This window comes from Gracilinanus agilis, chromosome 1 (genome assembly GCF_016433145.1).
Source record: "Gracilinanus agilis isolate LMUSP501 chromosome 1, AgileGrace, whole genome shotgun sequence".
Taxonomy (NCBI): Eukaryota; Metazoa; Chordata; class Mammalia; order Didelphimorphia; family Didelphidae; genus Gracilinanus; species Gracilinanus agilis.
The window spans coordinates 238,559,575-238,584,227 of NC_058130.1; the positions used below are offsets into that span (position 1 = coordinate 238,559,575).

Sequence of the window (24,653 nt, forward strand, 5' to 3'; positions counted from 1 at the left end):
CTCAGATACTTCCTACCTGGGTGACCCTGGGCAAGTCGCTTAACCTCAATTGCCTAGTCCTTACCATTCTTCTGCTGTGAATTGATACTTAGTATCAATTCTAAGACATAAGGTAAAGAGTTTTTTTTCAAACCAATTCAGATCAGCTGGATGATCTGATGAGAGTCTGATGGATGGAGATCTTGAAATTACCTACAACCCATAGGTATACATGGAAAACACTACTGAGGAGAGAAGTAGTAATCACTCTCTGGACACCCAAACTACCAGTTTGAGTGGGGTTTGGGAAAATAAGCCCAGAAGAATTGTTATAATACATGTCTTTTCGAAAGAGATCTTATTTTGGGGGTGCTGCTTATATTTGGGACAGCATATTATTAACAATATGACAAATATACAATACAATTTTGATCTACCCTCTCTATTTCCTGGCAGATAATTCCAATTAGTAAATTACTCAAAATATGGTGAACCCTAATCAACCAAAAATATTAACTGTGGGAGATAAAACAGAAAGCTAAGGAAAAAAAGCATATTTAGTTACATGCAGCCATCTGTCTATAATGTGTCCAAATATAATTTTTACTAATAGCACTCAATGAATATTTTATTTAACACTATATAATGTCTAATTAATTGAATGATTTGCATGGATTTGATTGGTGCTGCAGGAAATGTCTTAAAAATCTATGTACATTTTAAACTGGTCAAATTTCTTCTAGTTCTTTCCATAGTTTCTTTTCTCCCTAGCAGATAAATAATTCCATTATCTATTAATTATAGCTTTTATTATTTAACTACTAGTAGCCATTAGCTATTAATTATATAAAGTATAGCTATTGTTAGTAATAATAGCTAACACTAATATATAATAATTTTAGGATTTGCAAAATTCTTTACATATATTATCTTTTGTAATTTTTAAAACAATGCTGTGAAGATATTTTTATTATTTTCATTTTATAAATTAGGAAGCTGAAGCTGAGAGATGTGAAGAGACTTGGGTAAAGTCATACAACTGGTAATTTGTCTGAGGCTGCATTTGAACTCAAGCCTTCCAAACTCCAAGGCCACTTCTTTATCCTCCTACTACTTGACTACCACACCCAACTCACTGAGACAGCTGACAGTAGTCATACAGAGTCAAACTACTACAGTACCAGACCTGAATATTATGATGTTAATTTTTAATTAGAATTTTTAGAAACAGGCTCCCAATTCTTTTGAGATAAAGATAATCGGTTTCAGGTTCTTGGCTTCCAGGGTCAAGTTTTCATTCATGAAACTATTAATTCCACCAAGAAGTTCACTGAAATCCCATCATATTTAAAAAAGACAGTTTTGAGTTTGCAATATAGAAAAGTCCACCATCAATTAAGTACCTTTAAAGTGAGAATAAAATAAAGCTTAATATTATGAATAAATTCTTATGTATAAAGGTAACATGAAAAAGTAGAGAGAGATCTAGGTTTGCAGCCAGGAAGACTTTCAAGTGAAGTTCCACTTTTGACACATAAGTTGGGAAAGAGAATGCATATCAGTTTTTTCTTACCTGAAGTTAAATTTCTGGCTGTACTTTGTGATTTCTGCATTTCATTAGATTTGAAATTGAGGTCTTCTTGCATCATCTTCAGTTCTTGGTTAGTGATAGAGGATATTTGTTTCATGTGATTTATATTCTATTTTAAGAGAAAATAATGGGAAAATAAATATTAACTATTTCTTAATAAAAATAATTCAAAATACTTTTAAAGACTATGAGAACATTTTGAAGAAGATTTCCTTTTAAAAAAGAATAAACTACATCAGAAACATGGTTCCATTCCTGGTTCTGCCACTTACTAAATAAACTAGAGAAAGACATTAAAACTTCTTTGGGATGGAATTTCCTCAACTGTAAACATGTGGGAAAAGGAATAGATTATCTCAAAATTCCTTTTCAACTTTTCTGTAACAGAAGAATCAAAATATTTCAACAGTTTAGTAAAAAAATTTGCTTTCCTTTGTTTTATTGCTATGATCACTTTTATCTGAAGGGGCATAATAAAGATAGAGAGAACAAAATTCAATTTATCTGAAGAGTTTAGTTGGAGTTTTCCATTATTTTCTCTAAAATAATCAATAATCTCTTTAGGAAAGGGACCCTGCAATACATCTTTTTTGTATTCATACTTCCTAGCATGGAGCTAATAGGACAGTATTTTCTTGTCTAATTAAGGGATGCTTTAGGACAATTTAGAGTAAAGAATAAGGAAATGAGAGAGGTGGAAGGAAAAGTTACTATGGTCACAAAGAAATTTCAGATGTTTAAGATGTTTGAGATACAATAGTGAGGTTTGTTGTTGTTAAGTTCTAAGGTGTGGCCATCTTGGTAAATGACTGAAGTTAGAATGGATACGGAGGCCACAATACTTTGGAGGTTCAGGGAATTATTATATCTAGATATTAGAAGTGGCATCTTCATGGTTTCTGGAAGTTTTAAACTCTTACGATTTCTACCATTTTATTACCATTCATGTCTTGACAAAACTCATGCCAAGATTACTCGCACCATCTACCTCTTCTGCTCCTTATTGGCTGCTTCTAAATTGAGCTATAGTAAGTCACACAAGCATATTTACTGAGTTCATTATAAATTTCATCTTCAACTGGACCTTCAACTTTTATAATAAATTCTTTTCTTCCCTAGTTTATCCTCTCACTCCCCATAACAGCTTTTCCAAACCTTTTTTCTTCTTTCTACATGTCTTCAATACTTCCTTCCATTCTTCCCCCCCTTCTCAAATAAGGATTCTACTTCTTTACTGAGAAAACTGAAGGCAATCAATGAGTTCTTTCTTTTCATCTTAAGACCTCTATGTATCATCTCCTTTTCTCTCCTCCTTGCCCTAAATCTCGGCTAACATAATGTCCCTTCTTCTTGTGAAGGCCATCTCATTTACATTTGCCCGTGATTTTATCCACTCATTTTTTTCTAGAAAATTACAGCCTCAATCATATCCCTTGCTCATTAATCTTCAACCTCTCCCTTAACATGATAGAATTTCAGTGAACTTCTTGGTGGAATTAATTAGTTCCATGAATGAAAACTTGACCCTGGAAGCCAAGAACCTGAAACTGATTATCTTTATCTCAAAAGAATTGGGAGCCTGTTTCTAAAAATTCTAATTAAAATTTTGTATCCCTAGCACCCATACATTACTTCACAATTTCCAGATGCTTAATAAAAACTTGTTGAATGATTGATTTTCATTCTAACTGCAGCCAAAGTATGTCATACCATGGAATTCAACATTATGTAAAACTACTCCATTTCCAAAATCTTGAAACAAGATTCTACTTTCTGACCATAACCACCTATCCTTCCACTTCTACTTCCTTATTCTTTTTAAACATTCTTCTTGTTCTCACTGTGGCCTTAAGCCTTCTATACCCCTTGCTATTCTTACAATTCTTAAACCCTGTTCTGGCCTGATTTCCATTTATACCTAATATTGGCCCAAAGCTGACCCATTTTGACAATAACTTCTCTCTAGCCTCTGATAACTGGCGTCTATGATTTTCCTCTATTTCCACTTAACACTTTTACCTAACCTTTCCACTTAACCAATCCTTTCATTCCAGGATAAGTATTACCAAACCACGGGCAATTTTTACTACATTCTTCTTTAGCTCCTATTTCCACACAAGTTTGTTATAGCAAAATTTGTTAATAAAAAATCTCTTGTATTAAACTTTCCTCGCAATACTTCCCTTTCCAGACTATATTATCTAGTGAAGCTGAACTACTTGTTGTTCCTCTTATAGGTCTTTTGGGGATACTTAAACCAGGAATATATCTACCAAAGAAAAAAACTATAGGTCAATATACCTAATGAAATGAATACAAAAATATTAAATATTGGTCATGTAATGATAATTGTCATGTAGGAGTAATTAGTTTAATTAGAAATGCAGTGTAGTCAGAAAGAGAGTTTAAAGAAGAATATTTGAGGTACTAAGGTGCTTTAAGAGATTTCTATGGAACCCTAATGAGGTCAAAGATAGAGAATTTTGAGGGTGTGCCTAGAGGATGTTGGTTGAGTTATAGTGGCTCCATCTTCTTCTGGGAAAGAGATTGAAAGGGTGGATGTTCCTGATTTTCCTCTCAAATCAGCCTTGGAGAGTTTGTGGAAGACTTACAACATATAAATCTGATCTAAAATTGAAGAGCTGTTTGGATAAACAACTTCTAACTCAGATTATCAGAGTAGATCTTTGGCCAGCAGGAAAGAAGGATATCTATAACATTAAATTAATATTTTGTTTTTGGAAATAGGTTTAGTAAGATAGAACTGAATTTTAATAATTGCTCTGAATTGCTATCATATTTACATACAGTTCATGGTTGTGTTATTAATGTGCCAAGTTCCCTACAATGCCCTACCCCCAACAAATATGATACTTTCCTAAGGAGAAATAATTAATGGCACCTGTAAGGGAGATTTTAGAGGAACCATTTTAGAGGAGGCAGTTGAATTTAGTGGATATAATGAGGCAACTCCACTTTGGGAACATATATAATCAAATGTCATGGCATAAATGGCTAAGGAGAAAAAAAGAAAGGCATACATTACTTACTCTGCTACAGTGCTCCAACAGTGTAACGATGTTGGATTCTATCTGTGCTTTACGTTCTAGTTCCTGATTTTTCATCTCTTCAAATGTCTCAATAAAGGCTATGTATCAAAAAAGAAAAAAAAGAAGCAGCTACTGTTGACATAGTAATAACATAAAAGTAGTGATATGATTGATTCTTAACAGCATATGTTTGGAAATTTAATGCCAGCATGTTGTTTTTTTAATAGAATTTATTTATAAGAGTCTTAGTCCCTCCCCTCCTCAAATCATAGAAGGCAATATCTCGGAGACAGATGTGTACATATAAATCATGTCTTTTATGTTTCCATTCTTCTGTAGATAACATTCACAAGTTATTCTTCACATATTAAATCTATAGCTATATATAATGTTCTCTTGGTTCTACTCATTTCATTTTTCATTATCCCATGTAGTTTTTTCCAAGTTTTTTTTTTAAATCAGCCTGTTTATCATTTCTTATAGTGCAGTAGCATTCCATCACAACCATATTACATGATTTGTTTAGTCATTCCCCAATTGATGGGTAACCCCTCAATTTCCAGTTCTTTGCCACCACAAAGAGAGCTGCTATAAATATTTTGGAACATATAGGTTCTTTTCCTTTTCTCCTAATCTCTTTGCAAAACAGACTCAGCAATGGTATTGCTAATGCCAGTATGTTTTACAAATCCCAGTGTCAATTTGAAAACTTTCATTGTCCACTTTATTTACTCCTGGACCATAAAGTGATGCTTGATGCTGATGAGGTCTATTTCAATTTCAATCTATCTTAACTTTGTCTGGGTTTCTTACTGTTGTGCAATAAGCCTTTTTATTCACTATTTGATTTTACATAGCTGCTAATCCAAACTTTTCTAATCGATACGATCCTCCACAAATAATCTTATTCCTTTCAGAAGATAACACTGCCTCCTAATCTTCAGGATAGAAGTTATGTGATATATTCTCCCTCTCCACCTCAAAATTTCTGTCTTTTCCTCTATCTTATGGCCTTTTCTTATATACTGAGAGAGTTGATCTATTTTTGTGCTAAAGTTGATCCCTCCATCTATACCTTTGATTTCAAATATTCCTTCTATCTCTAACCTCCTATAGGATCTTGCTTCATCCACTGATCACCCCCTCTTTCCTTTGCATTTTCATTATGTCTCACTAGATCTTTCTCCTCTCCCTACAAATGCACTATAATCTCCCGTCCATAAGAGTCCTTTCTGCTACAGTTACCTAGTCAAATGAACATTCCATATCTTTTCTCCTTTTCTTGCAAAACTTTTCAACTTTTCCTACAGTACCTTCCATAACACTGTCAAGCAAGTATTAGTAAATATATGTATCCCTGCTTTATGTCTCATTTAATGTTGCTACTCAGCATATATTGTTAAACAAAGTTTTATCTATTGTCATAACTGCAATAAAATCTTATATTTTAATATATTTTAATCTTGTATTTTAATATCTGAATTGAATGCTTTAGAGCCCATAAATAACCAACATAGCATCTTATGCTTTATACCTTTTGGTTTTGTGTCTGAAAATGTCCACTATAAGAAAATCATTTATAAAAGGTTTCTCTTCCCCCATCAAAGTTTTTATCAAAGAAATCCCTAATAAATAGACCATTATTATCATCAAGATTTTTATAGAGATGAGAAAGCAGGAATATAGGTGAGCGATTGTTAATATCTCCATTTTATTATTATTGATAAAAGTACTAGATATGGTCTATTTCCATTCTCAGAGCCCTTTTCTCTTGCAGATATCTTAAAATTGATTTCTGAGTGCCTTTAAAACTGCCAATTGCATTATGGATTTATAAAGTATTTGGCAAGATAGAACCACCTGTTCAAGGCTTCATCTTCTTAAGTGGAATTGTCATTCCCTCATTTGTACTTGAGATAAGAGAGGCCAAATGTCATGGTTATGCTATAGTCACTAATGCAAATAGATCACTACAGAAATGTGGGCAGAGCCGAACAACTCTCAGATATTATGTTTTTTTCACTCTTTTCTATAATATTCTGAAGAGGATATGGCTTCATTTAGTCTTGGGCCAAGCTCTCAGTAGATTCAATTTTCCTTTCAACTTCTTTTGCTGTACTGAGAATTACAGCACAAAATCTTCTGTCATTTTCCTCTGCGATATATGCACATGAACTTGTATGCTGAACTTTTGTCCTTGCCTACTATGTTTCCCCACTGAGAAAGAAATCAAGAGGATTCATCAGGATCCTCACAATAACTGCTAAAATCATTTATTTGCTATTATCCCCATTTGAAAGATGAGGAAACAAACTCAGAGAAGTTAAGTAATTTGCCTGGGGTCAGAAAACTAGTAAGTATAAGAAGCAGGATCTGAATGCAAGCCTTCCTTGATTCCAAGTCCAGAATTTACTAGTCCGCCTTCTAGTGTCATTTCCATGTCTGATGAGGCACTGAAGAAGGACATTTTTAGAATCTATATTTGGATAATAGTTATTCCTATTCAGGTTTTGTCTCTCCTAAATGACTGTTATGTTCACCAAGGACAAAGACTATGTCTCATTTAAATCTGTATCTCCCTCTGTCCCATAGTGCTTCATATATAGAATGAATTAAGCTGACAAATTGGAACCTGCTATAATAATAATGATGATAACAACAACTAATATATATTTAGAGCCTATTATGTGCCAGGCACTATGCTAACCACTTTACAAATAAATCTCCTTTGATTCTTTCTGTGAGGTAGATACTGCTACTTATCCCCATTTTACAGATGAGGAAACTGAGGCAAACAGCAGTTAAGTGACTTGCTTTTTGTCACACACACAGTAAGATGTCTCGGGTTAGATTTGATCTCAGTCAGGTCTTCCTGACTCCAACCCCAGTGCTCTATCCAGGTGCTACCTTGCTGTATCATAATAAAAGAAAAATCATTTTTATAAAATAAATGTTTTATAGAAAAGCAAAGCAACATAAAGATGCCAGCTACATGCGTGAATATATTTCTACAATCTGATGGTAGAACTTACTGTCCATGTTTTCTTCCCTTTTCTTCAGCTCTTTGTATTTCTGATTCATTTCACCTATAAGACATACAGAATTCCATAGTTTATTTCACAAATGATGGAGATAGTAATCTTAGTCTAAATATGTTAAACTTCCCAACATATTTGTTATTCAGTAATTAAAGTAACTTACATGTATCTAATAGCCAGCAATTATAAGAAATTCTTATGTCATCTTAACTTTTGGTCATGTGGACATATACTATATATTTATTAACATAATTATAACAACATTCTACTTATTCACATCAACAATGCAATATTAAACTAAAATATTTGATATAATATAAATATGGAAATACACTTTATCTTGCAGTGCTAATTTTTGGCTACAACATATTTTACCCAGCTGAGCAATCAATTAGATTTCTCCTACATGACTGAAATTGGGGCATTAAGGCTTTTTTAATCATAATAGCCCAGAAAAAATTCTATTTCTAGATATCAATGGAATGATTTAAAATAGTGTATAAAAAGGTTGACATTTAACATGTAAATGTTAATGAGCTGAATTTGATAATAGTAGGAATAATTGGCATACCAAGAAATTTAAGGACTATACATTTAATACTCAGAACTCACTAAGTACAATATAAGGAAGAACTCACTAAGTACAATATAAGGAAGTGTGATCCTTGGATATTGCTTTAAATCAAAGATAAAGAGTCCATTTTAGCTATTTATTAGTGCAACAATAAGTTACCATTTGTTACTCAATAGTATTGAGAGCATAGCATTTAGATTCTATAATGTCAGAGAAGAAAACAGTGTGAAATTAGATAGTTTATAGGGTGAGAAAGAAGGAGAAATAAAATTGTTTTCTTGACTATTTCATTAAAATTTATTTTGAAATCTATATCATTCAGGAAATTTATTCAAGAGGAAAGGTGGGAGATTCCAGTTTTGAGAAGTCATTTGATTTTTTTCACTGAGACAAAAAAAGCATGGAGCCTCCAAGCTTCTAGGTTTAAGTCAGGGGAAGAATTTTGTCTAAAGTAGTAAGATTGTCTTATTTTTCCATGAAGTCGAGATATAAATTATACAGGCATTTAGAATATCCTCTACTACCACCACACAGCATGCTATAGTCAGTGGAAGAAAGACATACTTTGAACTGAGGAATATATATGTATATATATTTTCACAACTATTTTGTATTTAACGTTCAGTTTTATAGTACAACTCATCTTTAAGAATTTATTGGGTAAAGAAAATTACTTACTGTGAGATGACTCTAAGAGGATATGATCAAGAGAATAGACTCACTGTTGAAATCTATTTTTTGTTACCTAATTTTCAGATTTCTGTTTTATGACTGGGTTCTCATAAAGTTGGCACCATCTTGTGGACCACTGTGGTATAGAAAGGTTATTTTTGCTGAATGGCTACAAATAGTTTTTTTTGGAATTTCCATATTGTAATTGTAATTCCAGATTGTAATTCCCTACAGCAGCAAAAAGGTCGGCTGACATTTATTTAATAAATGGCTACTTGTCTTCACATGAACCTCATATAGCTTCAGTTTATTTTTATTTTTTAAACTCTTACTTTCCATCTTAGAATCAATATTGGCTCTAAGGCAGAAGAGTGGTAAGGGCTAGGCAATTGGGGTTAAGTAACTTGCCCAGGGTCACACAGGTCACACAGCAAGGAAGTGTCTGAGGTCACATTTGAACCCAGGACCTCCCTTCTCTGGGTCTGACTCTCAATCCACTGAGCCATCCATAGCTTCAGTTTAAAGTTAAAACAAAAACTCTTTAAAACATAATGTGGTGAGTAATACAAGATATAAATCTTATTTACATGAAAGTAAATCTAAATGTGTTTAATGCCCAAAATAGCCTATATCAGACTGGGGTAAACAAATGCTTTTCTAATAAAAACAGATCAAGAGTGGAAAAAAACAATAGACACAGATTTGACTATTAACTGCTACCTAGTATTTGTGTAATTTAGGACAAGTTAGATTGCTCCTTTGGGTTTCAGTCTCCTCATCTGTAAAATAAGGAAGTTGGACCAGCTGATTTCTAGATTCATCTGGATCTATATCCCAAAGTTTATTTTCTATGAACAAAAATCTCGCCTGGCATTAAAATGTCTTTTTGTAGGCTTTTGAGAATAGTTTAAAGGGGAAAACTGATTGGGGCCAGGTGGGGGGTGAGAGGGGGCCCATGAGTAATCTGGAAAATCTTGAGTCCCATAACTTCCAGCATAAAGGGGAAGAGAATGCTATAAACATATTCTTGGAGTTAACAGGTACTTTAAAATGGTAGGGAGATAGGGGAAAATGTTGAAAGAGGAAGTATTGGTCAAGGAAAACCTATAACTAAAAGGAACTCATGTTTAGTGTACTATGCCTACTCTCCAATTTGGAGGAAGCAGTTATTTATATGAGGGGAGAGCAAAAGGTGGGGGGGGGGCGGGGAGAGAGAGAGAGAGAGAGAGAGAGAGAACGAACTTGAAAGTATTGGTGGGGCAGCAGGTAGCTCAATGACACTCCCCAGCTGTGTGACCCTAGGCAAGTCACTTATCACCCATTGCATAGCCCTTATCACTCTTCTGCTTTGGAACCAATGGCACTGAACCTAAGGTGGAAGGTAAGGGTTTAAAAAAAATAAAAATATTGGCAAATTTAATATCAGCTAATTAAACTTCTAGCAAATATTGTAATTGTCTAAAGCAATGATAGGCAAACTTTTTAAAGAAGGAGTCAAAGGAAAGGAAATGCTCATCTGTCAGTCTGTTTCTAAGGCAACTCTTTCGAAGTTTCATTGTATTGTATCCTATTCACTGTATTCATCAGATTAGGAATAATGTCGCACAACTGGATAGAACATTTCAGGGGGCCGCATATGGCCCGCAGGCTGTAGTTTGCCCATCACTGGTAATAAATTCTATCTTTATTATAGGCCAATAGTTATCATTAAGTAGATTTGTATGTTACAAGTACATTTTAATTACATAAGAGAGCCACACCTGAAGTCATTAGAATGCCCAAATTATGAATCAGGAAAGATTTAGGTTCAAATCCTGCCTCGGACATTTAACAGGTATGTTATCCTGGGCAAATTAACACCTCTTGGCCTCTCAGTTTCCCAATTTGTAAAATGAGGAGGTTGAACTAAATGGACATTTAAAGGTTCTTCCAGTTCTAAATCTATGATCCTTTGATCCTATATCTAAGACAAAAAAAAAATAACAGAGGCATTGAAGTATAAAAAAAAAGTGTAATTCACAATTTGCTAATTTTAATTGCTTGCTGCAAATTTTTCTTTATGCCTAAAGTGCACACATTTATTATTTCAAAGTATTTATAGCTTATTTCTCTTTTTAGATAGTTTTATGAAGAAACAATGTTTTTACCTCAAGTGCTCCAGTATTCTAAGGTATTTTAGAAATAAATGTATTGGGACAGCAAGGTTGCACAGTGGATAGAGTGCCAGGTTTGGAGTCAGGAGGATTCTGCTTTATGAATTTTAATCCAGCCTCTGACACTTACTAGCTGTGTGATCCTGAGCAAATCACTTTACCATGTTTGCCTTTATAGAAAAAAGGCTCAAAAGTAAATATATATTAAAAATCTAAAATTATAAACTCTTATTGTATACCTGAAAAGTTATTTCAGGCTTGGTTTATGATAGAAAATATCAAATTATGACTAGTCTTAAATGAATATTTGTCCTTAAGTATTAAGTAGTATCCAATTTAAATTCTAACAATAATAATTACTTGCCTTGGTGCTCCTCTAAATCCATGTCAAGCTGCCGAATTTCTTCATTAAATTGATTAATTTTTTCTTTTATGTCTGTTAACCTGGTAAATACAACAATAAAAAGTTTTTAAAATAATGAAAATACTGATCCATATCACCTAGATTGCTATATTTATTGCCATATAATTGGGCAAAATAGTTTTTAAAGATTGCCTTAATTTCCTCTTCATTAGAGGTGAGGTCTCCCTTTTCATCTTTGATACTGTTAATTTGGTTTTCTTCTTTCCTTTTTTTTATTAGATTTATGAGTACTTAGCCTATTTTATCTGTTTTTACAAAATACCAGCTTATAGTATTATTTATTAATTCAATAGTTCTTTTACTTTCTATTTTATTAATTTCTCCTTTGATTTTTAATATTTCTAATTTAGTTTTCATCTGGGGATTTTTAATTTGTTCGCTTTCTAGTTTTTTAAGTTGCATGCCCAATTCATTAAACTCTGCCCTCCCTAATTTGTTGATATATGCACTCAATGATATAAATTTTCCCCTTAGAACTCCTTTGGCTGCATCCCATTGGTTTTGGTAAGAAGTCTCATCATTGTAATTGTCTTCAATGAAATTATTGTTTCTATGATTTGATTTTCAACTAACTTATTTTGGAGAATCATATTATTTAATTGAATACATTATATTGAATATTTACAAAAATATAAACTGCCTGGATTAACAGCAGAAGAAATAGAATACTTAATCCAATATCAGAAAAAGAAATTGAACAAGCCATCAAAAAACTCCCTAAGAAAAAATTGCCAGGGCCTGATGGATTCAAAAGTAAATTCTATCAAACATTCAAAGAACAACTAATCCCAATACTATACAAATTATTTGACATAACAAACAAAGGAGTCCTACCAAATTCCTTTTATGACAAATATGGTACTGATTCCAAAGCCAGGCAGACCAAAAACAGAGAAAGAAAACTACAGACAATCTCCCTAATGAACATAGATGCAAAAATCTTAAAATAGAATACTAGCAAAAAGACTCCAGCAAGTGATGATGAGGGTTATCCATCATGATCAAGTGGGATTTATACCAGGAACGCAAGGATGGTTCAACATTAGGAAAACCATCCACATATTGACCATAGCAACAAGCTAATAAACAAAAATCAAATGATTATCTAACAATAGATGCTGAAAAAGCCTTTGACAAAATACAACACCCATTCCCATTGAAAACACTGGAAAGTATAGGAATAGAAGAACCTTTCTTAAAAATAATAAACAGTATATATCTAAAACCATCAATAAGCATCATATCCCATGGGGATAAATTAGAAGCCTTCCCAATAAGATCAGCTGTGAAACAAGGATGTCCATTATCACCTCTATTATTTATCACTGTACTAGCAATTAGAGAAGAAAAAGAAATTGAAGGTGTTAAAATAGGCAAAGAGGAGACTAAGCTATCACTCTTTGCAGATGATATGATGGTATACTTAAAAAATCCTAGAGAATCAACTAAAAAGGTAGTAGAAATAATCAACAACGTTAGCAAAGTTGCAGGATACAAAATAAATGCACATAAATCATCAGCATTTCTATATATTTCCAACACATCACAGCAGCAAGAGTTAGAAAGAGAAACACCATTTAAAATCACCCTAGACAATATAAAATACTTAGGAATTTATCTACCAAAACAAACACAGGAATTATATGAACACAACTACAAAACACTTTCCAAACAATTAAAACTAGATCTAAATAACTGGAAAAACATTGACTGCTCATGGGTAGGACAAGTTAACATAATTAAAATGACCATTCTACCCAAATTTAACTTACTTATTTAGTGCCATATCTATCAAACTACCAAGAAACTTCTTTACAGAATTAGAAAAAAAAACTATAACAAAGTTCATTTGGAAAAATGATCAAGAACATCAAGGGAAATAATGAAAAAAAAATGTGAATGAAGGTAGTCTAGCAGTACTGGATATTAAACTATACTTTAAAGCAGTGGTCATCAAAACAATATGGCACTGGCTAAGAGACAGAAGGGAGGATCAGTGGAATAGACTTGAGGTAAGTGACATCAGCATGACAGTCTAATGATAAACCCAAAGAGCCCAACTTTTGGGACAAAAATCCACTATTTGACAAAAACTTCTGGCAAAATTGGAAAACAATATGGGAGAGATTGGGCCTAGATCAACATCTCACACCCTATACCAAGATAAACTCAGAATGGGTGAATGACTTGAATATAAATAAGGAAACTATAAGAAAATTAGGTGAGCACAGAATAGTATACTTGTCAGATCTCTGGGAAAGGAAAGATTTTAAAACCAAGCAAGAGTTAAAAATCACAAAATGTAAAATAAATAATTTTAACTACATTAAACTAAAAAGTTTTTGTACAGACAGAACCAATGCTACCAAAATTAGAAGGGAAGCAATAAACTGGGAAAAAAATCTTTATAACAAAAACTCAGACAAAGGTCTAATTACTCAAATATACAAGGAGCTAAATCAATTGTACAAAAAATCAAGCCAATCGATAAATGAGCAAGGGACATGAATAGGCAATTTTCAGGTAAAGAATTCAAAACTATCAATAAGCACATGAGAAAGTGTTCTAAATCTCTAAAAATTAGAGAAATGCAAATCAAAACAACTCTGAGGTACCACCTCACACCTAGCAGATTGGCTAAAATGACAGCAGGGGAGAGTAATGAATGTTGGAGGGTATGTGGCAAAATTGGGACATTAATGCACGGCTGGTAGAGTTATAAACTGATCCAACCATTCTGGATGGCAATTTGAAACTATGCCCAAAGAGCTCTAAAGGATTGCCTGCCCTTTGATACAGCCATACCATTGTGGGTTTGTACCCCAAAGAGATCATAGGGGAAAAGACATGTACAAAAATATTTATAGCCGCGCTCTTTGTGGTAGCAAAAAACTGCAAAATGAGGCTATGCCCATCAATTGGGGAATGGTTGAACAAATCATGGTATCTGTTGGTGATGGAATACTATTGTGCTCAAAGGAATAATAAACTGGAGGAATTCCATGTAAACTGGAATGACCTCCAGGAATTGATACAGAGTGAAAGGAGCAGAACCAGGAGAACATTGTACACAGAGACTGATACACTGTGGTAAAATCAAATGTAATGGACTTCTGTTCTAGCAGCAATGCAATGACCCAGGACAATTCTGAGGGACTTATGGAAAAGAACGCTACCCACATTCAGAGGAAGAATTACAGGAGTGGAAACACAGAAGAAAAACAATTGCTTGAACATATGGGTTGATGAGGACATGATTGAGGAAGCAAACTCTAAAGGACCATCCTAGTGCAATCATCAATAATATGGATCGATGACACATTAAGAAACCAGTGGAAATGTGTGTTGGCTATGGAGCAAGAGGGGTGGGCTTGGGAGGGGAGAACTTGGGGTGGGGGGGAAAGTAAGAACATGAATCATGCAACCATGGAAAAAATTTTTCTAAAAATAAAAACAGTATCAAAAATGAAAAAATATAATGTATATATAAATGAAAAAATAAAATAATGAAAATAATATTCAACCCTTTTTCTGTTTTGCTTCATGTATGGAAATGTTCATTTTATCTGGTATTCAGTTCAAGATTAAAAAAAAGAAGAGAAGAGAATTGGGGTAAAAACACTTGATGAAAAGGTTTTTTTTAATGGTTTGTTTTTTCTGTTCTGGTTTTCTTTTCAAACCCTGACCTTGGCAATCAGGGTTAACATGCTGAGGAACATGCATAGTTAGGAAGAGGTCTTCCCAACTCCATGAGGAAAGCAGAAAAGTAGTATAAAAAGCACTGGATTTGGAGGTAGAGAATTTGAGCCCCAGGCATAGTTCTATTAATATCTATGTGACTTTGGATAAGATGTTTAACATCCCCGAGTCTCAGTTTCTTCATTTGGACTAAATGTCATCTATGGCACTTTACAGATCTAAATTTATGGTCCTAAAATGATGATATAAAATGTTACCTATAAAATTAGTTCTGTTGAGCTTGTATACATATCAAATGTTAAAGCTAGAAGGAGGGACAGCTAGGTGGTTCAGCGGCTTGAGAGCCAGGTAAAGAAATGGGAGGTCCTAGGTTCAAATCTGGCTTCAGACACTTCCTAGCTGTATGACCCTGTGCAAATCATTTAACCCCCATTGCCTAGCCTTTACCACTTCTGCCTTAGAATCAATATATTGATTCTAAGACAGAAGGTAAAGATTTTAAATAAATCAAAGTATTTTTTCAAGAGATCAATGGAATTAATTGTACTTCATTATTTTTCAAACAATCCCTACATATATCCTAGGGGACAGGTAACATATAAATAATTTCTTATTCGTATAATTAATTATTCAGTTAATTTAATCAATGTACTTAGCTAAGCAACAATTTATCAGGTGCCTACTATGTGCCAAGCACTGGGCTAAGGGCTGGGAATACAAAAAGAGGCAAAGAACGGTCTCTGCCCCAAAGGTTCTTAAAACCTAATTGGGGAGACTACATTTCAAACAAATATATACAAAGCATGCCATATACAGGATAAAGAGAAAATAGTAACAGAAAGGAAGGCACTGGATTTAAGTGGGGTTTGGGAAAGGCGTCCTCTAAAAGATGAGATTGGATGGAGGGAGAATATTCCAGGCAGGGAGACAGAGAAAATGCCTGGGGCTGAGAAACTGATTGTCTTGTTTATAGAACATCTTGGAAGTCAGTGTCTGAATCAAAAAGTTAAAAGTAAAAAGACTGGAAAAATAAGAGGAGTCAAGGTTTATGAAGGGCTTTAAATGCCAAAGAGAACATTTTGAATTTCATAATAGAGACAATAGGGAGCTGCTGCAGTTTACTGAATTGAGGGGTAGAGAGAGAGTAACATGGTCAGACCTGAGCTTTAAGAAAATCACTTTAGTGCCTGAAAGTAGGATGGATTGAAATGAGGAGTGATGAGACAGGTAGATCCACCAACAGATTATTGCAGTAATCAAGGCATGAGATGATGATGGCCTAAGTTAGAGTGGTATCAGAGAAGAAATGCAAAGATGAAATAAACAGGTCTTAGAAACAGATATGGATATGGAGATAGGCCAGTTCTTATATATGTACATGTATTTATTAAGTTGTGTGTATGGTTCCAAGTTCAGGTTATTTTGATGGTTGTCATGGTAGAAAAGTATACCTCATTAAAACATGAAACTACAAATGGAAAATTTACTATTCACTGCACTTCTTGATATTTATTTTTTAATCCCCTCCACCAATTACATAAAAGTTTTTGTTAAATTTTAGAGTAAATTTACATTTCCCCAGTGACAGCTTACAAAGAAATTTGAAAGTGCTATATTTTTAAATTTGTAAAAAGAGGATTCAAAACCAACTGAGGTTCTTAGTTTAGAGGATTTTTAAACATATTAGAATTATACTGTTTCTGTTTTAAGTGTGCAGATATAAAAATTTCTATAAGTGATTCATGTATAACTTATGGCAACAAAATTACCTAACAGTGGAGATACTTCCAAACATCCATTGTCCAGATGTTCTCTCCTTAGCATAAGTTCCTTTCAAAAAGAATCACTTTTTTAGTTACTTTTATCTGACAGCCTAGACAGACAGGGAGCTGGGCACCAAAAGCCACTCCCCAGTGGGTAATAATTAAATGAAGTCATGAGAATTGAACATTACTCATAACTGAATGAAAGGCTATGACTACCAATAAATAAATAAATAAACAAACAAATAAGTAAATAAATGACTACCAATAAGAAAAATGCAAATCAATATAACCTTGAGGTTTCACCTCGCACCAGCAAAATGGCAAAATTGACCAAAGACGAAACGGGTTGATTTTTAGAAGTGGTGGTGGTTCCAAAACAGACACATTTCTAGAGCTTATTTCATGAATTCAGGAAAGCCTTTATTTAAGTTTGTAAGCTTTGAAACTAGTTAATCTCTAGAATGGATCCTAAGTGCAGGGACTGTTTTATTTTTGTCTTTGTATCCCCAATGCCTAGCACAGTGTTGGGCACATAGAGAGAGCCTAATAAATGTTTGTTATTTGAAAATGAGAAGTAGCTTTAGGGGGAAATATATTGAGATCTGCAATAGAGATCTAAATGTATTCTTGCTTGTTCATCTTGTGTGATGAACTCTGCGCATCTTCTGTCCTACCAAAAGGAAAAGGTTACTGTTACTAAAACTCTTACTCACTTGCCACTGTCTTTCACCCCAGGGTTAGTCATGAGGCACCATAAGGAAAAACTAGGTAGCTCAGTAGATAGAGCATCAGCCCTAGAGTCAAGAAGCTTTAGGTTCAAATTTGGCCTCAGATACTTCCTAGCTATGTGACCCTGCACAAGTCACTTAACCTCAACTGCCTAGCCCTTACCACTTTTCTATCTTATCCTTGAACTAGAGAAGTGGTTATATGAGGAAATAGAAGTGTATCAATAAAAAAGATATGGTGGAGGTAGAAACAATAAGATTTAGCCACTGAATGAATATGTAGGTTGAGGTAAAATGAGAAGTCAAGGATAATATTCAGGTTGTAAATCTGAGTAACTGAAAAAAATGGAAGGTCCTAAATAGAAACAGAGAAGTTGTGAATAATGGAGTGAGGGGCATGGCTGGATGTGGGGAGAATGGAACATAATAGATTTCATTTTTGACACCTGGAGTCTTAGAGAACTACAATAATTAAACCAATGGGAGTTAGCAAAGTCACCAAGTGAAAGAAGATGGCCCTAGACCAAGCTGTGGGGTATAGAAGGAGACTGAGAATAAGCAATCAAATAGGTAAGAGGAGAACAAAGAAAGAAATATCATGACCACTTGATAATAACAATACAGTAATAATAATAACCAGCAATCATATAGCAAGCTAAGACTTGCAACATGCTTTATGATTTTTTTGTTTATCATTTTATAAAATAACCTTAAGAGGTAGGGAATAATATCATCTCCATTCTACAAATGAGTAAAATTGAAGCAGACAGAGGTGAAGTGATTTGTCTTGGATCACAAAGACTGTGTGAAGCTATATTTGAGCTTAGACCTTCTTGATGTCTAGTCCCGTTGACATCTAAATATGCCTATTTGCAACAATCCTGTGAGGTAAGAGCTAAGAGCTACATCAGTATTGATGTTGTCAATATGAACCATAATAATGAAGAAAGAGAACAAATTGAATCTCACATTCATTTTTTTAAAAAAGGGTGAGAAATTCACAATAGGAAAATGATACTTACTGTCTTTCCATGCCTGCTATTTCCTGATTATCTTCTTTAACCTACAAGGCATAATAAAATAATATATAAGGAACGATGAATGAAGCTTTTATAGAGAACTACATAATGGAGAAAAATCAAACAGCCCCAGCATAGCTTTTCCACAATATATTACATTTCACTAGAATATTAAATCTGACTTACCTTTTGGGAAACTTTTCATTGAATAAATTGAATAAGATTCAATTTACAGATTTCAGAGAAGAAAAACACAAATGGCTTCATTCCCAAGTTTCTCTTTTTTCTTTTAATAAGGAGTGGGAACTGAAGCTTTTTCCTTTGTATGGCTACATAGCAGTCCTTAGACATGTACCCTAAAGTAGTTCTGAGGTCCCCAAGGAAATATCAAGGATTTTAGGAAGGCTCACAACTGGGGGACATACTAGGGCTTTTCTTTTCATCACTGACTCCCAATTATTCCTACTTAAATTCTAGTGCAGTGATGGCAAACGCATGGCATGGGTGCCAAAGATGGTCCACAGAGAGCTCTCTGTGGGCACATGGTTGCTTCACCCCCCGCAAACCCCCAGTTTGTTACTAGAAAGGCAGAGACTCCGGTAGAGCTGCTCCCCTCCCCCTCACCACTGTACCTGATGACATTTTTTCACATCCCTGCCCCTCTGCCCAGCAGCCAATGAGAACACAGAGGGTAAGGTGGGCATCTCATAGGCAGCAGAGCTGGAAGAAAGCAGAGAACTTGGGCCACTCCCCTATCCCTCTCTAAACTCACAGAGGACATTCCTCACTTCACCTGCCTCTTCGCCTGGCAGCTTAATGGCAGCGTTTCTTCCCTCCTCTGTGTGGGGTAAAGGGGGAAACAAGGCATGCCAGGCAATTGGTTGCGGGGAGGGGAATGGCACTCTATCTCTAAAAGGCTCACGATCACTATTCTAGTGTCTTCCTGGATGGTTTGGAATAAATGCAAAGAAATCCAGAACTTATCCTTGAAGCTCTGTCAAACTTTGAAGGGAAAATCAAGGAGTCCACTTTGTATAAATAAATTGGAGTAAATTCTGTGGGACTACTTTAAGACCTGATTAAAATTCTTGTAGTGATCTGAAGGGCTCTGAGATTTGAGCTGATTCCAATGACATCTAACTCTGATTTTCACTCTTAAACAAGATAGAATGGACAGAGCCAAGATGGCAGAGTAGCAAGAATCAGTACAGCTGAGCTCTCTTACATAAAACTCCTCTAAACAAACCTAGGAAATGTAGGAGACCAAATTTTGGTGGGCATCCAGAAAAAGGTCAGCTCATAATACTAGACATAGAAAGATCAAGGGATACTGGGGACAAGATCTGGCCAGGAGCATGCCATGAGCAGAACACTCCAATATCCAGGAAGAGGCTGTGCAGAAAGGCAAAACGAGGTTCCAGATCCATGCCAGGCCTTAGTATGATGTTTTGGTGGTGTTCTGTTGTTTTCAATTGTTATCTTCCTGATTCCATTTTGGGATTTCTTTGGGCAAATATACTGAAGTGCTTTGCCCTTTCTTCTTCAGTTCATTTTTCAGATGTGATAAACAGGGTTAAGGGACTGGCTCAGGGTTACATAGCTAATAAGTGTCTGAGGCTGGATTTGAACTCAGGAAGATGAATCTTCCAGATTCCAAGTTCAATATACCATCTAACTGCAACTTGAGGCATATTAGGCCACTGTGATGGAGAAAAATTCCCCACTTACAACTGAGTTCTGATCACAGAACCAAGGAGTTTAAGAAGAAGTGAAGATCCTGGGTTGAAATGGCTTTGGGTTAGTATTAAGAAAGGAGGAACTTCAGAAACCAGCAACAGTAACAGTAACATGGCTGAGACTTTAGAGAGTCGAGCTGGGTCTCTCATAACTTTTAGCCCAGTGTGCAAAGAAATAACCAGGGCAAGAATCCTAGACCAAAAGAGAGTCTACAATTCTATCACTCTGAACTTCTGAGCTTTCCTGATGGCTGGCAGATGCTAAGTCCAGTAGCAATCTATTCTTACTAAGACCCAAACTTAGGTCAGACACTACTTGTAGAGCTCAGATAAGGGATCAGACCTGGATCAGATCTGGATCAGACCTGGATCAGACTACTTTGGAGTACTGAAAGCTTACAGATCCCCAGCCTGTCCCTGAGATCTTGGAATAAAACAATGCTCAGTGCTCCAATAAAGGGACAACAGATCATCTGTTAACAGGTATAGCAGGGCCAAGCCCTAGTCCAAAGTCAAGAAGCAGGCTGAAAGAATGAGCAAACAAACAAAAAGAATGGCACTTTAAAGAGCTCTTATGAAAGCAGGGAAGCTTAAGCTATAAACTCTAAAGAGAATAATTCCAAAATGTTTACAAGTAAAGACTCAAAGGAAAATATGCTTGATTTAGTAGCCACCAAGATAAAGGAGTAAAAAACTTTGAATACAATATTTTGGAAAGCACAGGCTTACAGTTCAAGAATTATCCAACAAAACTGAGTATAATCATGAAGGGTAAAAAAAATTGATCTTTACTAGAATGGAACACTTTCAAGCACTCAAAATAATCATTATATAAAAATTTTGAAGTTCAAACAGAAGAGTTAAGAGAAACAAAAAAAGGAAATACAACTTAACAATGAAATAAAGTACTAACCAAGAATAAACTACTTGGAGACAGCTAGGTGGCTCGATGGATAGAGCAACTATCCTACTAGGCCTGTGGACATACCTACTCAGGCCTAAAGACAAGAGGTGCTGGGTTCAAATCTGACCTCAGATACTTCCCAACTGCATGACCCTGGGTAAGTCACTTAACCACAAATGCCTGTGTCCTTAGTACCCATTTTCCTTGGAAGATATGGAAAATAATATAGTCATTAAAAGTTACTTTTGATGTGAATAAAATTGTAAGTAAAGTTAATTTCATGTGAAAAAAAAGTGACTTTTTACTTTTTTGACTTATTATCAAATATATCACATCAAGTTTACATAAAACATAATAAACTAATTCATTCAATGCTCAATACAGCATAAACTTTTTGGCTTTCTTTCCAATTTATTATATGCTAAAGTTAAGACTTGTGACACAAAATTTTATTATATGTATTTTTTTCTTGCCTGTTTAAGTAATCGCTCTCTCTCTTCCATTGGGGATCCCATGCTTTTGTCTTCTGCAATCATTTGATCACGATGTGACTCCAATTCATAAAGTTTTTCATAAAGAAGTACAGCCTCCTGTTTTACCTGGGAGTGTGCTATTTCCTAAAAAAACAAAACAAACAAAAAAAACACCATTTACTTTGTTGTTAATAACAAAACAGGTTTTATTTTATTAATATGAGCTAAATTGAAAAGTTTGTCACCAGCACCATAATGAATTATGATCAACAAACATTTATTCAATACCTACATATATGCTAGGCATTATGCTAAAATGCTAGAGAAAGAAATCCAAAGAGTGAAACAATTCTATTCTCAAAGAACTCATGTTCTAATGGATTTTAAAATATAGCAGGAAGAGGAGTATCAAACATGCAGGCCCGATGGTGGCTTGCAAAACTCCCACATGCAGTTCAAACCATATTAAAACGAAACTGGAAAATATTTAACAAAATAAAAATACAACAGAATATGGATAATGTTATTATGTGGTTTTCTAAGTCAATATGTAGCCAGCAGGAATCCTTATTTAAGGCTCTGTTTCTATTTGATACCACTGATGGAGACTACCACAACTTATATTTTTATGGGATTATTTAATATGTCATAATGTTAAACAAAAATAGGAGTAAAATAGTAACATTTTGTTAATATCTAGTTTTTAAAATACCACCATAATAGAGGACAAGTAAAAAATTGCTATGGTCATATTTAAGCCCTTCTCAGCATAGCCTCACAAGAGATTTTGGCCTACCCTGTACAAATGATCTGCCTGGTTCTTCAACCCACCCATTAAAGTGAATGGGCCTCTGGAGGGAAAATATATCTTCCCCCTTGAACAGATTTGAGAGATATTCTTCTATGAGTAGAATGACACTATTTAAAACTGGTGTACATACAGGTGAAGAATTACAGAATATGTTAGTGAAGTAGTCAGTAATTCTTGGTAACTCTCTAAGAGCTTAAGTTGCAGAAAAGATGCCAAGCTACACTGATAAAAGGAGCTTCCTCTTTTAGGAGAACCCTTAAAGCATAGGTTTGATCTTTTTCTGTGAAGTAAAAGCATTAAACTCTAATATCATCATCGTTTTAACATGATATATTTAATTAGCTATTTTAATAGTATAAGGTCTTAAGATATCATCTTATGATATTCTGAAATTTTATCCAGTTGCTAGAAGCTTGATGACAGTTCTGCTGAATTAAAAAACACCCACCTATACACCATATCTGCCATTTGCCTGTCTACAACAAAAAGTGGGAGAAGCAGACAGATGCTGAATATGATTATAGAGGCTAATATGGGAGCAGGAGAAGAAAAGCCCACAGGATCATAATTAAGTAACATTCACTTTCCTTGAAATAATATAATGGTGGTGCAAAGAAGGAACCTTCTTTTTTTCTTCTCAAACTGGAAATGAACCAAGATTAAAATTGCTGAACTATTTCAAATCACTAACTTATCAGTTTGTAACTTTCTGCACCAGGAATGTAAAAGCCTATTAAGTGTCCCATTAGCCTAATAATTTAGTTCACAATTTGACCAGACCCAATTATCTTCTATATTTGGGTAATAATAGAGCTTTTATTGCATACATACAGTTTCCAGACCTTCTTTCTTCATATTCAATGAATCTAATTCCTGCTGAAGTGTATCTAATTCCTATATTAAAGAGGAAAAATGCCAAGGGTTAGTGTGACATAAGTATGAAAATAAGTTGTTTCTGTACATTTCAAAATACAAATATTGATGTGAAGTAAAGATCAGAGATTTGAAGTTCTAAGAGACACTAGAGGTCATCTGATTCAAACCCCTCACTTTATAGATAGAACAATGAAGCCCACAGAGAGGAAATTGCCCAATGTCACAGAGGTATCAACTGCCAAAGTTAGGATTTGAATTCAGGTCTTTTAACTCCAAATCCAGATTTTTTCCTATCATACTATGCTGCCTCTAAAAACCATCAAAAATATATTTTATCTAGAAGCTGTGTACTTCATTTTCCTATTTAGTTGATTTTGTTCAAGATAACAACATATTAATTACATGTATAATGTGTGTATGCATATACACACAAAATATAACTTGTATATTTTGTTAGAGAAAAATCTTTACCAAAAATATCACTTTGCAAAAACATTGGCTAAACTGCCAAGTTTAAAGTTATTTTTACACTTGGCAGTTATAAGACCTGTATATCTAATGAATTTGCAAATTTAAAAAAAAGTATAATTATTTAACATCAGTCTTTGAAGTGCTTAATAAATTCTTTTTCATTCATTCATTATTTTAAGGTACTAATGGAGTATTATTGGAGCTTATATTAAACCTTTGGCAATTAGCATAGTTTACTGGCTAGAATGCACTGACTCCTCATAAAAGGTCTCTATATAAAAGAACCTCTTTTAATAGTATTTTGACATTTCTATGATGCCTTTAATTCAAGGTATCTGTGAATCCTGTCCTATCTAGTTACCCTATAACTCACATTTAGATAGTGCTATAGAACCATAATCTTCTTGATCTCTATGAAGGGAGGGGAAAAATACATATGAAATCATGTATGGTGTTAACTCATAGCACTTATACAGGGTCCACATTTCTGCTCCCATTTAGCTCCAATTCCCCTACCCAAGATTAAAATAAACATAGTTCTTTGCAAATTTATCCTTTGTGACAGAGTAAAAGATACCAGAGAGGTTAATCAAAGAGCAAGATGAGAGGGGCAATATTTCCTGGTTCTGGTTCAGATTTATTTCATACTTCAGGATTTTGAGGAGAGGGGATCAGGAAATGAAAGAAGT

The 24,653-nt window shown here is 34.4% G+C and overlaps 1 protein-coding gene across 3 annotated transcripts in view; it reads right to left on the bottom strand.

Moving 5' to 3' along the window:
• Positions 1 to 24,653, bottom strand: part of IFT74 (intraflagellar transport 74) — a 97,503-nt gene that overhangs the window by 22,060 nt on the left and 50,790 nt on the right. For all 3 annotated transcript variants that reach the window (XM_044660612.1, XM_044660621.1, XM_044660628.1), the window contains exons 11-17: positions 23,449 to 23,511; positions 21,807 to 21,950; positions 18,697 to 18,737; positions 11,422 to 11,501; positions 7,653 to 7,706; positions 4,621 to 4,718; positions 1,553 to 1,679 (exon numbers count right to left, since the gene is read on the bottom strand). In XM_044660612.1, the coding sequence (XP_044516547.1) occupies positions 1,553 to 1,679; positions 4,621 to 4,718; positions 7,653 to 7,706; positions 11,422 to 11,501; positions 18,697 to 18,737; positions 21,807 to 21,950; positions 23,449 to 23,511 (607 nt within the window). The remainder of the gene's footprint in view (positions 1 to 1,552; positions 1,680 to 4,620; positions 4,719 to 7,652; positions 7,707 to 11,421; positions 11,502 to 18,696; positions 18,738 to 21,806; positions 21,951 to 23,448; positions 23,512 to 24,653) is intronic.